This window comes from Culex quinquefasciatus, chromosome 1, assembly GCF_015732765.1.
Source record: "Culex quinquefasciatus strain JHB chromosome 1, VPISU_Cqui_1.0_pri_paternal, whole genome shotgun sequence".
Classification (NCBI taxonomy): domain Eukaryota; kingdom Metazoa; phylum Arthropoda; class Insecta; order Diptera; family Culicidae; genus Culex; species Culex quinquefasciatus.
In genome coordinates, this window is record NC_051861.1 from 68,064,183 (window position 1) to 68,077,006 (window position 12,824).

General features: G+C 40.8%; 1 protein-coding gene across 4 annotated transcripts in view; it reads right to left on the reverse strand.

Moving 5' to 3' along the window:
- Positions 1-2,657: 2,657 nt before the first annotated feature.
- Positions 2,658-12,824, reverse strand: part of LOC119765492 (UNC93-like protein MFSD11) — an 87,764-nt gene continuing 77,597 nt past the window's right edge. For 3 of the 4 annotated variants that reach the window (XM_038249473.1, XM_038249471.1, XM_038249472.1), the window contains 2 exons: positions 2,921-3,354; positions 2,658-2,860 (listed from right to left, as the gene is read on the reverse strand). In XM_038249473.1, the coding sequence (XP_038105401.1) occupies positions 2,681-2,860; positions 2,921-3,354 (614 nt within the window). In that variant the 3' untranslated portion in view covers positions 2,658-2,680. Of the gene's footprint in view, positions 2,861-2,920; positions 3,355-12,824 lie in introns of those variants that run through there. The other variant, XM_038249474.1, reaches the window with a different exon arrangement.

Below are 12,824 nucleotides of genomic sequence, written 5' to 3' on the forward strand. Positions count from 1 at the left end.
GATTTCACGGAAATCTTCAAATTTCACGAATTTCACGCTGTCCGCGAAATCGTGAAAATTCACTAACCCTACTAATGAGGATGTTATAACTGACATGAAAATTTTGTACAATCATCGATATCGGCGCCCCCCAAGAGATGGCGCCCTTGGCGGTCGCCAACTGCGCCAACCCCTAGGTACGACGCTGTATTTGATGAATTCTAACATCAACTTTCATTTCAAGTCCAAATGCGATTCATAAGCAAAAAGGAGTGTCTGGAATTCGAAACAAAAGTGTCCGTGAATACAAAAAGACGAGTAACTTGTTGTTCCTCTCAATTCCGCTAGTCGAGAACAAAACACTGATGAAGTCTGCAAGTAGTAGACGAAATACGTATCTGTCAAGATATTAAAAATTAAAAGGAACAACTTAAAAGGAACAACTCGTCTCTTTCAAAGTAATGCATTCTGCTGAAACGCTCAACCAAACCACAAAAGTGTCCGGATTTCGAATCAGCTTTTATCAGTTTCCGGGATTCGAAGCACAACAAGTCATTTTAATTTCAAAATTCTGATGAAAAATGTCCAGAGAAGACATATTTTGCATTCATTCTCTCTAAATTAACTGATTATTAGGGTGGCTTAATGTTGTATGTGGAAATTTCAAAATGGACTAATTCAATCAGAACAGGCATTTTCCGATCCCATTTGACAACCCCCCAAATTTGGGAGCGATTGGGTTTGACCCGGCTTTTCGCAAAGCGATTCAAATTTGTGTGGAAATTTATATGGGAAAACCCTCCTTTTTACATTTTAATTTTTATAATTTTCATTTTTCACTCAATTTAAACACCAACAACGTAGAAGTATAGTCCTGCATGTCCTCTAAAACTTTCCCGAAGAAATTATGGTCCTATCTTGCTTCTGGAAAAAGATACAGAGTTTTTAATAGAAGCATTGCAAAATAAGTGCTGAAAATTATATTTCTTGCCTTTCTTGCCAAGCTTCTATTTAAGATCCACATTCATATACAACAACTCTCTGTATTTTTTTCCAGAAGTAAGATAAGACCATATATTCTTCGGGAATGTTTTAGAGGACATTCAGGACTATACTTCTACACAGTTAAAAAAGTAGTAATCCAGCTGCGTGTAAAAAGCCTGGGTGTAAAATATATATTGCATTATTTTATGCAATTTTATTTAATTTTACACCCTGCAACATGTAGCCCATCAGTATGAGAAACCTACTTGACCGAAATGTCATGCTCATATATGCGTTTATCCTTACAACTTTTCATCGGTCTGATGGCCGAGTGGGCTAAGGCGCCAGTCCTTACTGTTGGTGCTGGGTTTGAATCCCGTCGGTTGCAACTTTTACTGTGTTTGCAAAAATTGTACATGCATTGTGTAATATTAAGTGTCAATATTGACGAAAGTGATGTGCATCGTCGCATTTTTTGCTGTGAACGGTGTTAGTTTTTTTAAATTGAGTTAAAAATAAAAATTATAAAAATTAAAATGTAAAAAAAAGGGTTTCTCCATACAAATTTCCATACAAATTTGAATCGCTTTGCGGAAAGCCGGGTCAAAGCCAATCGCTCCCAAATTTTGAGGGGTTGTTTGGGGGCCCAAATGGGACCGGAAAATTCCTGTTCTGAAAAATCAATCATGTCGATCCACCCTACTGATTATACTACATTCTGATGATATTTCTACATATCCAACTTACTACATGATTTTTTACCAGCTTTAACAAAACTGATATGCTACTAAGTGTCGAATCATGACGTTGCTACCCATTTCACGCCATTAAATTGTATAGTCATAAAGAACAAACATTGAACGACCGCTTCTAATCTAATCTAATCTAATCTAACCCTAGCGCAGCCAGTCTTTCGAGGGCATCCTGGAAAATGCCTTAGGTTGATTAACGCCTAGCATCCTCTTGTCATTATTAACAATTGCAGTGCCCCAATGCAATAAATTGCTTTGAAACATCACAAACGTTCAAGCGGCCAGGCCAACTGCGTAAAGTTAACCGCAAAGATGATTCGTTGAATTGGATTGAATTTGAACACGAATGTTCAAACAGCAATACAATTCTGAATCTACAGGGGAGGAAGAAACGTGGGGATCCCCCGCTCACGTTTCTGACAAACATTGAACGACCGCTTCTTTAAAAAATACGATATTTTAATTTAAGATATATATCATTTGTTGTAATTTATACAGATCGTTATTACCATGTGCCTGCTGGTTATTGCTAGCACGCTCACGCAGTGTAAACCCGTGGAAGAAACTGTTTCAAATGCAGACTCTCCTAGTTCTCACGCAGGTAGCACATACATTTTTATTACTGTGTACACTTTTCCTTAATTTGCCATTTTTTCAGCTTCTGAACCAAACTTGCGAGCAGGAGCGTCGCCAATTTATCATGCTGGAATTGCGTCTGTGAATGGCCGTTTTGGAAAAAGTATTCGAGCATTCACCGTGAATGAGTTTGAAAAATACATCGATGGGCTTGTATGAATAGGGTACAGCTTAATTTGTATACCTTGAGTTGATAAGAGTTGTGTGCAATTTTGCAAGACTTGTGACAAAATCAGTATTAGTACCAAGCAAACATGTTTCCAGTTGAGAATTATAAAAAGTCAGTGCAACAAAAAAAAAACATAATAAAATGTAAAAATTGTCTTGTTTTATTTCTTATTATCTACAGTTTCACAATCGTTACTTATTAAGGCACGTGACCGTTTAACTGACCATTCTACCAAACAGAAACTCATTGTACCTAATATTCCAGAAACTAATAGAATTACGAGTTGTACACGTAGTCCGAAATGCGTCGAATATACAAAACTTAAAGCTGTTGCGACAGACTGTAAAGGGATAAACTTTAGTGTTATACAACTACAATATAATGATCGATCGAATGTTACCTGAGAGAATTTGAATATGGAAAATGCTTCTGCAGAGTTTTTCGCAAACACTCCTCCCAGCATTGAATATATCTGAGTGTTGAAACAAGCATCGCCAAGCCCAAGAAGAAACGAACATAGCATGGCCACCGACGGGATGGGTGGATTAAAGTAAGCCACTTCATCAGTGTCACCGAATACTGCCACATCCGGCAGATTCATGAAGACAAGGAAATAACTGATAATGTGTATGATGAAACCAGTAATAACGATAGGATCCCGGCCCCACTTAGCGCTCCGCTTGCCGAGCAAACCAAAGGCCACTCCACCCAGCACTTCGCCGACGCCAAGGAACACTCCATTCAAGCCAACTAATTGTTTGGCCGAACTGCCTATTGCATTTGTGAACCCAATACTTGCTCCATACACGCCACTAAAAAATGACAATGCTAATCCTGTAATAAAAAAATAGCTTTAGAATTTGACCAAAACAGAAAAAAATAGTTTTATGCAGTTTTTCGCCCCCTGAAACCTAATTAACAAATCTCGATTCAGTTAGTGTGAGGTTAGCTTTATTACTGATCTGTCAATGACATGGTGAGTAGGTAGAGTGGTAGAGTACAGAGTAGTGGATTATCATAGTTTACGTTACATCTCCCCTTTTCGAAAGAAAACTAAAGATCTAATCTAACAGGTGGTTTCACCATTCTACCGGTCCTAGTAAAATATGGCTGCGATGTTCCAGTTGGTGTTGTGGATGTGTAATAAGGTACCCTTTTACAGAAAAAAATCGATCGAAGAACCCCTTGATTAATGTTTAGGAAATGAATTCCCCCTTTCGAAAGCTCCCGTAAGTTCACGGCAGAGTTCATTCGCGAACTCAGCCATTCGTTCTCTCACTATGAGCTACCGTCCTAAACCGGACACCGTACTCTCGCGACGCGCACTCACAAAATCAGAACTTTTACAATCTTTTTTCCTAGCCACGTGAGATTTCTATACACGAAGGGCAAACTTCGTGGTTTCTGAAAAAAGGGCAAGCGGGATGGCTAGATTTCAAAACATCAAGAGGGAAGTGAACATGCTATGGACTGATCTGAAAAACTCAACAATTCAACAGAAGAAGACAAATTTGGAAAAAAACTAAAGAACGAAGAAATTTCGGGTTTGTAGTTTCCGATAGCCAAAGTCTCGATTCTGGCACCTCATCTGAGGGTTTCTGACTTTGACTCGTCCACTTTGTCACCGACCGTGGTGGGAGCGGGAGTGATTGCTAGTTTAGAGTTGGAGGGTAATTAGAGGACGTGACGTTTTGACCCAGTTCAGTGTTAACTTTTTTCGAAACCCTTTCCCTTAGATCGTGAGGTGCTACAAATCACCGAAAGAGTAGGCTAGTTAGTTTGGCAAGGTAGAATCGTGGATTGTTGGCGAAACAAGTCCAGGTAAAATGCGTGTGTTGTGTGTGTCGTGCCATGTGCGTGTTCTAACCTCACCAACCCAACAGACTAGTTGGCCAGGTACTCTATCCGGCGTCTTCGAAATCTGCTGCTTCGCTACAGCCCATCCGTTTCGAACGTCCGTCGGAGAAACCCGCCGTACCACACCCGGTGGCAAAAAGACCCGGCAAGTCGCCACGTGCCGGAAGAAGCGTGACGTCACCAACGCGCTTAAGAGTCATCCCGTCGGGTCCAAGACGTCCATCCGGACCACGTGGGAGATCATCGAGGAACGACAACTTCCGGAACCGAACCCGGATCTGCTGAACGACCGTCGGGGATTCCCGACGCCGCTGCTGTAACAACCAACAACAGGTCAGACCGTGAGTAGTACCAAAATCCATGCGCATGTGATCACAGCCCCTGAGGGTACCCCATGAAAAGCGCGCGCCGCGCCAAATGAACACGCACACGTAAAGCACGCAGCCCAAAACGTGCACTTGGGCGGATAGGTAGGGAAAGGGAAGAGAGACAGGTTAGCCGAGACGGCTAAGGCGCCAGTAGGAAGATGAACACAAAATTTACCGAAGAAGCTTGCAAGCGAGATGGTCGCAGTTCGAATCCCGTTGGGATCAAACCGTTTTTTTGTGAACACCCCCACGATGTAAATACACTTCGATCGAAATGAACAGTTTTCTACAGTTTGAGCAATAAAAAGCGACCAGGAGGTTTTCACTGGGTTTTGGGATAAATTGTTGCGTTCTTCTTTTTCTTTTGGAGTGGCTGGCTCAGTAGTCTTTTTTTTAGTAGTTCTTCTACTCCCAAAGCGAGACGCGGCACAGTGGGCGGGAAGATTTCACCGGTGATGATCCAGAGGTAGGAATCGGTTTTGGTTATTGGCTGAACGTTTTCTTTTGTGGTTTTGTTGAGTTTTCCTTCTTAGTTTGTTGAACCTCTTGAGTTTGGAAGACAGTCGTTTCGTCTTTGATCCTGTTTCAGGAAACCAAGATAAACCCGCCCTTCGGTTAGGGGTCTCACGTGGCCGGGCACCCGTGATGACGGTTGGTCTTCCTCGGTTTACCGTCGGAAGTGGCGCATTTAAGCCAACCGTTTACTAGTCAAACACTTGACAGACTGTCTCACATTACAGATGCCACCGGAGTGTGTTCAGTTGTCGGTCCCAACACCAACCGATCCGGGATAGGTTCATCGGGAGCCTCAGCAACAGCTTCAGTTTGTTCCGGAATTTGGGCTGAAGACGTCCTCAAGTGTCTTGTGGTGCGACGAAGTATATCACCGCTCTGCGTCTCTACGATGACGGATCTGGAAAGTTCTGTTTTGGCAATCACTCGAGCTGGCTCCCAAGTTTTTGTCAGCTGGTTCTGGACGAACACCCGGTCGTTGACTTCCATCTCCTGACGACTACGAGCGGCTTGATCGTAGTACGCCTTCTGCTTGTTGCGTTCGACTTCCAGAGATTGCTTCATGTTCTCGACCACCGTAGGTTTCAGCTTGTTCTCGATCATCGGTAGAGGAGTTTTGGTGACCCGACTCATAATCCGCTCGTTTGGTGATTTCAGCGCATCGCTTCTCGGAATGTTACGGTAATTCAACAAGCCCAGCTGATTCGAACTCCCATCTTCGTGGCATTTCTTCAGGACGTTTTTAGCGACTTGTACCGCTCTCTCGCTCAAGCCGTTGCTCTGGGGATAATAAGGGCTTGAGGTAACCGGTTTAAACTTCCACTCCTTGACGAACTTCTGGAAGAGCTGGGACGTATATTGCCGTGCGTTGTCACTGTGAAACTCTTCCGGTGCTCCCCACACTGAAAACCACCATTCCAGATGTTCGATCACTTCCGAGGACTCCAAGGTTCGTAGCTCCTTGACGTTGCTTCGGCTGAACTTTTGACACGGCCCACATTCGTCTACAAACTGCTGAATGTCTCGACTCATTCCAGGCCAGAACACCAACTGCTTCGCTCGTCTGATGCAGGATTGGATGCTGAAATGTCCCGCATGAATCTCCTTCAGAACGGTTTGCCGCAGTGAGTAAGGAATCAAAATTCGCTCTCCTTTGTAGACTACTCCAGCGTACGTAGACAGCTCGTCTCGAAAGTTCCAGAACGGTTGAATTTCCGGATCCAGCTGAGTGATTACTTCCGGCCATTCCTCGTTGATAACCTGCATCAGCTTTTTGAGCACCTCTTCTTTGTCCGTCTCGGTGACGATCCGGTTCATCCACGACCTCGTCACGTTCATCACGATGTGCACTTCCAGTTCGTCGTCATTCTTCTTCGCGGGATTGTCGACATCGCGGCTCAGAGCGTCCGCGATTGGGACGTCCACTCCCTTGACGTACACCACATCCGGCGCGTAAGGTTGCACGTCCAGGATAATCAGCTTCAATCTCGGTGGTGCTTTGTCCAGCGGCTTTTTGAAAATGGATTCGAGCGGTTTGTGATCCGTTTCCACTTTCACTGGCCTTCCTAAGATGTACGAATGAAACTTTTGGCAACCAAATCTTATGGCAAAAGCTTCTTTTTCTATCTGGGGATAGTTCTGCTGGGCTGGAATCAGGGATTTTGAGGCGTACGCGATCGGGTGTCCGTCTTGCATCAAAACCGCCCCTATCGAGTGTGAGCTGCAATCGACAGACAGGACGTTCTCCTTGTTCACGTCGTAGAACTTTAGAACTGGGAGAGTTGACAGCAACTCCTTGATGCTTTCGAACGCATGCTGCTGATCGGTCTCCCAACGCCAGGCCACGTCCTTTTGAAGAAGCTGTCTTAGTGGTGCTGTGACTTGCGAGAGGTTAGTGATAAACTTCGAAAGGTACGTTACCATCCCGAGTAGGCGCTGGAAGTGCTTCTTGTTATCTGGCACTTTGATTCTGCGGATGGCTTCCAGCATCTCGTCATCAGGTTTCAATCCTTCAGCAGACACGATATGGCCCAGAAATTTGACCGATCGCGCCCCGAACTGGCATTTGTCCTTGTTCAGCTGCTTGAAACCCACCGCTGTGATCTCGCTGAGCTGCAGCCGCTTCAAGACCACCGCTGTGATCTCGCTGAGCTGCACCTCGCTGTCTGCATACACCAATATGTCGTCCATCGACACATCGACGTTCGGGATGCCTTCAAGCAGTGTAGAGATGCGATTCTAAAACACTCCCAGCGATTTCCTCGATCGTCCTCAGCGGGTAGTGGCGACGCAGGACGTTCTTGATAACATCTGAAGGGTCAAGGCACAGTAGGGTGCCCAGAATACGGGACTTTTTTATCAAAACCTCGCTCCACAAGCTGAATATTGTTCCTTGAGCTATTTTAGGACTCTGGGCCAAATATGAGCAAAATCGGTTAACATTTACCCATTGATACTCGGGGGTGAAGTTTGTATGGGAAAAATCGAAAAAATGTATGGAAAACACAATTTTCTTACGGTTTGGTCTACACGGTGCGCTACTTACATCCAAATATTCCCAAAAGTGAGATTCTCATTGGAAATTTAATGCTCTACAACTTTGTAGAACATACAAAAGCTGTAAAACTTAATCCTGAAAAGTTATTAGCGATTTAAAAAAGTCATTTTTGTATGAAAATCATTTTTTTTCACCAACTTTAGGCTCGGGTATCAATGGGTTAATCTCAACCAATTTCGCTCAAAATTCGCACAGATGCTTAAAATAACCTAATAAACCGTTTTCCGCTTTAGAGCAGGGGGTCATTTTTTCTGGGCACCCTAAGGCACAGCCGGATCTTCTTGTTCTTCCTGTCGACGACCAGGTTGCTCACCACAGGGGTTGGTTCTTCTTGCTTCTTGATGACGCCCAGCTTTACCATGCTGTCCAGTTCCGCTTTAACTTCTTCTCGTATCTTGTGCGGAATCAAGCGCGCTGGGCGAATCTCAAACTTGGCATCCGGCTTGATGTCAAGGTCATATTCAAATCCGTTCAAGCAGCCTAGACCCTTGAAGATGTCGTCGTCCTTCTCAGCCACGTGAACTCGCTTGATCAGGTTTAGTTTGACGTAGCTGCTGCGTCCCAGCACAAGCACTACATCGATGTCGATGACTTTTTTTTAATTTATATTTATTCAAATTTCTTTTCCATGTACATTCATTCAGATAAAATATTATTGAGTGTCCAATCACAAACGATGACTTTTCACCTCAATTTTAAATACTAGCAACTTTCATTTATTCATGAAATATTGTAGCTTTCGCTATTCAGTGATTTCAAATGTAGAAGGTCCTACATGTACAAAAGGGAAAAGGGATACCTTAAAACTAACTTATAAACTATATAAAGAGCGGATCAATGCAGCTGAAGACTGCAATGATTTTTGTCGAAATGCATCAATTATCTTATTGGACATAACATCCAAAGTGTCAACTTCGGCTAATTGATGAAGTTCACTGGTGCTGAACCAGGAGGAAGTTTCAGAATCATTTTCAGAATTTTGTTCTGAATCCTCTGAAGTTTTTTCTTCCTGGTTAAGCAACAGCTTGTCCAGATCGGCACAGCATAAAGCATGGCAGGTCTGAAAATTTGTTTATAAATTAACAGTTTATTCTTGAGACAAAGTCTAGAATTCCTGTTTATAAGTGGATACAAACATTTAATATATTTGTTACATTTAACCTGGATACTTTCAATGTGATCCTTGTAAGTAAGGTTTTTGTCAAAACCAAGTCCAAGATATTTCACTTGATCCTCCCACTTTAAATTTACCTCATTCATCTTTATAATGTGATGACTTTTTGGTTTAAGAAAATCAGCCCTTGGTTTGTGAGGGAAAATGATAAGTTGAGTTTTTGCAGCATTTGGAGTAATTTTCCATTCTTTCAAATAAGAATTGAAAATATCCAAGCTTTTTTGTAATCTTCTTGTGATGACACGAAGGCTTCTGCCTTTGGCGGAGATGCTTGTGTCATCAGCAAAAGTGATTTCTGACATCCTGGGGCAAATCAGGCAAGTCAGAAGTAAAAATATTGTATAAAATTGGACCCAAAATGCTTCCTTGAGGGACGCCAGCACGTACAGGTAGTTGATCAGATTTGCTATTCTGATAACATACCTGCAGAGTACGATCCGTCAAATAATTTTGAATAATTTTCACGATATAAATCGGAAAATTAAACCTTTTCAATTTCGCAATCAATCCTTTATGCCAAACACTGTCAAATGCTTTTTCTATGTCTAGAAGAGCAGCGCCAGTTGAATAGCCCTCAGATTTGTTGCTTCGAATTAAATTTGAAACTCTCAACAACTGATGAGTAGTTGAATGCCCAAGGCGAAATCCAAACTGCTCATCAGCGAAAATTGAATTTTCATTAATGTGCGTCATCATTCTATTAAGAATTATTCTTTCGAATAATTTACTAATAGATGAAAGCAAACTAATGGGCCGATAGCTTGAGGCTTCAGCAGGATTTTTATCCGGTTTCAAAATCGGAATTACTTTGGCATTTTTCCAACTACTGGGAAAATATGCCAAATCAAAACATTTGTTGAAAATTTTGACCAAGCAACTTAAAGTTACTTCTGGTAATTTTTAATTAAAATGTAAAAATGCCATCCTCACCAGGGGCTTTCATCTTTTTAAATTTTTTGATAATAGATTTTATTTCATTCAGATCCGTATTAAAAACTTCATCTGATGAAAATTCTTGTTCAACAATATTCTGAAATTCTATTTTTTTTTTGAATTAAATATACTTTATTGAGTCTTTCTTATAATAATTACATTTGGTTTACATAATAAGTGGTCAGCTGTGGCTCTTCAGCTTTAGTTTGCTTTTCGTGATTTAAACACTGTTCATATTCATAACTTTAAAAGTATATGATTTTTCATTTTTGTAACACTAGGTAGGGTATATGACCCTATTTTGGACCTAGTACCTATTTTGGACCTATTTTTATTAATCGAGTTAGTTCAGGCTTTTAAAGTACGAATTCACTGAATCCAACCAACAGAAAGTGTAGGCAGGATCGTTTTGTATCTTACCTCTTCCAAAAATGTTAACATTTTTGATTATTTCCGCCTCTTCAGCCACTTTTTCCAACGCCATTCGAACTTCCTTTCATTTTCCTAGCACATCGATTAGGTCCAAAAATTCCGGCCTCGTTGCTTATCAGATTTGGCTCGCGACACCTTGATGATTTTTTCTGTTTTGCACTGACACCAAGCAATTTCGTCCGGTTTCCGAGCAATGTAACTGTTGCTTATTTAATTCTTTCTTGTTTTCCGTCACTAAACTATTGATATAACTATTCTATTATCGAAAAAAACTCATTTCAAAATATATTTTCAAATCAGCCGCGTTGGATCAGTTTTTGGAGCTACTTTGCCGTCGGTTCAAGGCTATCACCAACACATGCATAACAAGGTGTTGCCAGTTTTGTTTATCAATTTATTTCGATATTTCATTGAAATTGATTGATTTTTTTTTAACTCAATATTTTGAATTGAATTTCTTTACTGTAATTATTTGAATGAAATCTAAGCTTTAAAAAGCAAATGATTAACAGAAACAATGAAAATATGTTTTTTAAACGATTAAAATGCAAATTGATGCTAGAGATTTAGATGATTGTTAGGACCGATTGCAAAGTATCCCAAAATTTAAACTGATGTTGATTTATTTTTGTCTTAACATCATTATCACCAATTTAGCCGCATATATTTTTAATTTTTGCTTCAAAAAATGCAAACTGGCTACCCTGTTGGAATTGAAGGGGAAACGATTGAAAAACCTAAAGGGTCTAGTTCATTAAATCGTCAGCTGTCACCGTGACAGGAGCTGTCAACATCGTTTACGAGTGGTTTTTGAAAAAGTCGTATGAATTAAATTTAAAAAAAATCTTGAGTTAGTTTAAAAAAGATCCTAAGCGCTAGTTGTAAACAAATCAATTTTTCGATTTGTTCTCGATCAATTTACTAATTATAAATAAAAAATGCTTTGAATTATCATCTGCACGTCTCTTAAATGTTCTTTACTGGAAAACAAACAAAATTTGGTTTGGTTCAGAAAAAAAATCAAATATATGTCGGAGATCGTGATGGCTTTTAAGACGTATTGCAAACTAATCAGAGAAATATACATATGGAAAATATATTTTTTGTAAGTTTTATCTGATTTTTGCATATTTATCTATATATAATTTTAAAAATATAGGTATAACGATTTTTTTCGCCATTGGCAGCGTTGGTTTATAATAAATTACATTTTTAAGTTTTACCGTGTCAATCATGTTAGAAACACAATTAAACCAGCTAGAAAAATAAAAATCTTCGAAAAAATAGGCATAAGAGGTTAATGCGATGTCAACATTATTATGATTTGAGACATATAGCCGGGGTGACTTTGATAGGTTTGATATTTTTCCGCAAAATGAAGAGTAAAAATTGAATACGTACGGAATGGTATGGAATCATACTGACCGTGGTAGAGAAGTGCTCAAAGTACCTCATAAAGATCTTTTCATGAAATTTTGAAAAGTTTAAAAAGTCAGTTAACTATAACCACAGACAACAGACGTTTGGGCTCGATTCTTCCCTTGTGTAAATCATTGTTACAGATTTTTAGTTGTGGCAATCCGTTTGTGGCGCTGCAGTCGCTTTGCCCTGACACATTGCCCGCTGTCAAAATATCGCTTTCCGCCTACTTTCATTTTGTTGGTTTTCAACGTTTGTAATCGTTTGTTCTGGTTCTGGTGTTTGAGGATCGCTTACACTAGAAATCCGGTGGGGGAATCTGACGCGCCGGGGAGAACATTCAAGATTCAGGCCTTTGGTATGGCGACGAGGGTTCGCCGGAAGTGGCGTCACTTGAAGGTGGGGTGGGTTTCGAGGGCGTTGAAGATGTTGATGCCTTGGAGGTGAGCGTTGAAATGATCGTGGTAGCTGGTTTGTCGGTTCCGGAGATAATCTTCGGAATGCGGTCGTTTGGGGCCAAAAGGTTTACGGGGTTGGCCGTGATAATAGCTCTTGCTGACGGCGCCAATGACATCCAGACTTTACAGTGTCATACCTTGCTGTTTTTCCTTCTTCGACAGTTCCGGATTGTTTCGTTTCTGGTTCCGGATCTTTTATCCTCCAAGAAACGCTTGCCCATCCTCCCGATTTCCACCGGGTCTCCTCCTTATTTTCGCTCACCTCTGTTGGTTTTGTTTATAAACATAACCAGCAAAATTTGACAGCCTCAAGCGCGGCCTTGGTTGCTGTGTTAAAAACCATCAGATTAGACTATTTTTAATATTGATAATTAAATGAAAAAAATCCATGTGCTCGTAAATCGTGTTAATTGATAATTAAAGTAGATTTACTGTAGCATAAAAACACAATCTTTACCTTTTTATTTCTTTTCTCGAAAAATTTAAATAATATATTTTTAAACATTTTTGGGTGATGCATTTTCAAACACACCTTCTCAGAAAACCATCATGGCTGCTTTAGAGAGTGGCAATAGGCTAACAGATGGCGCTAG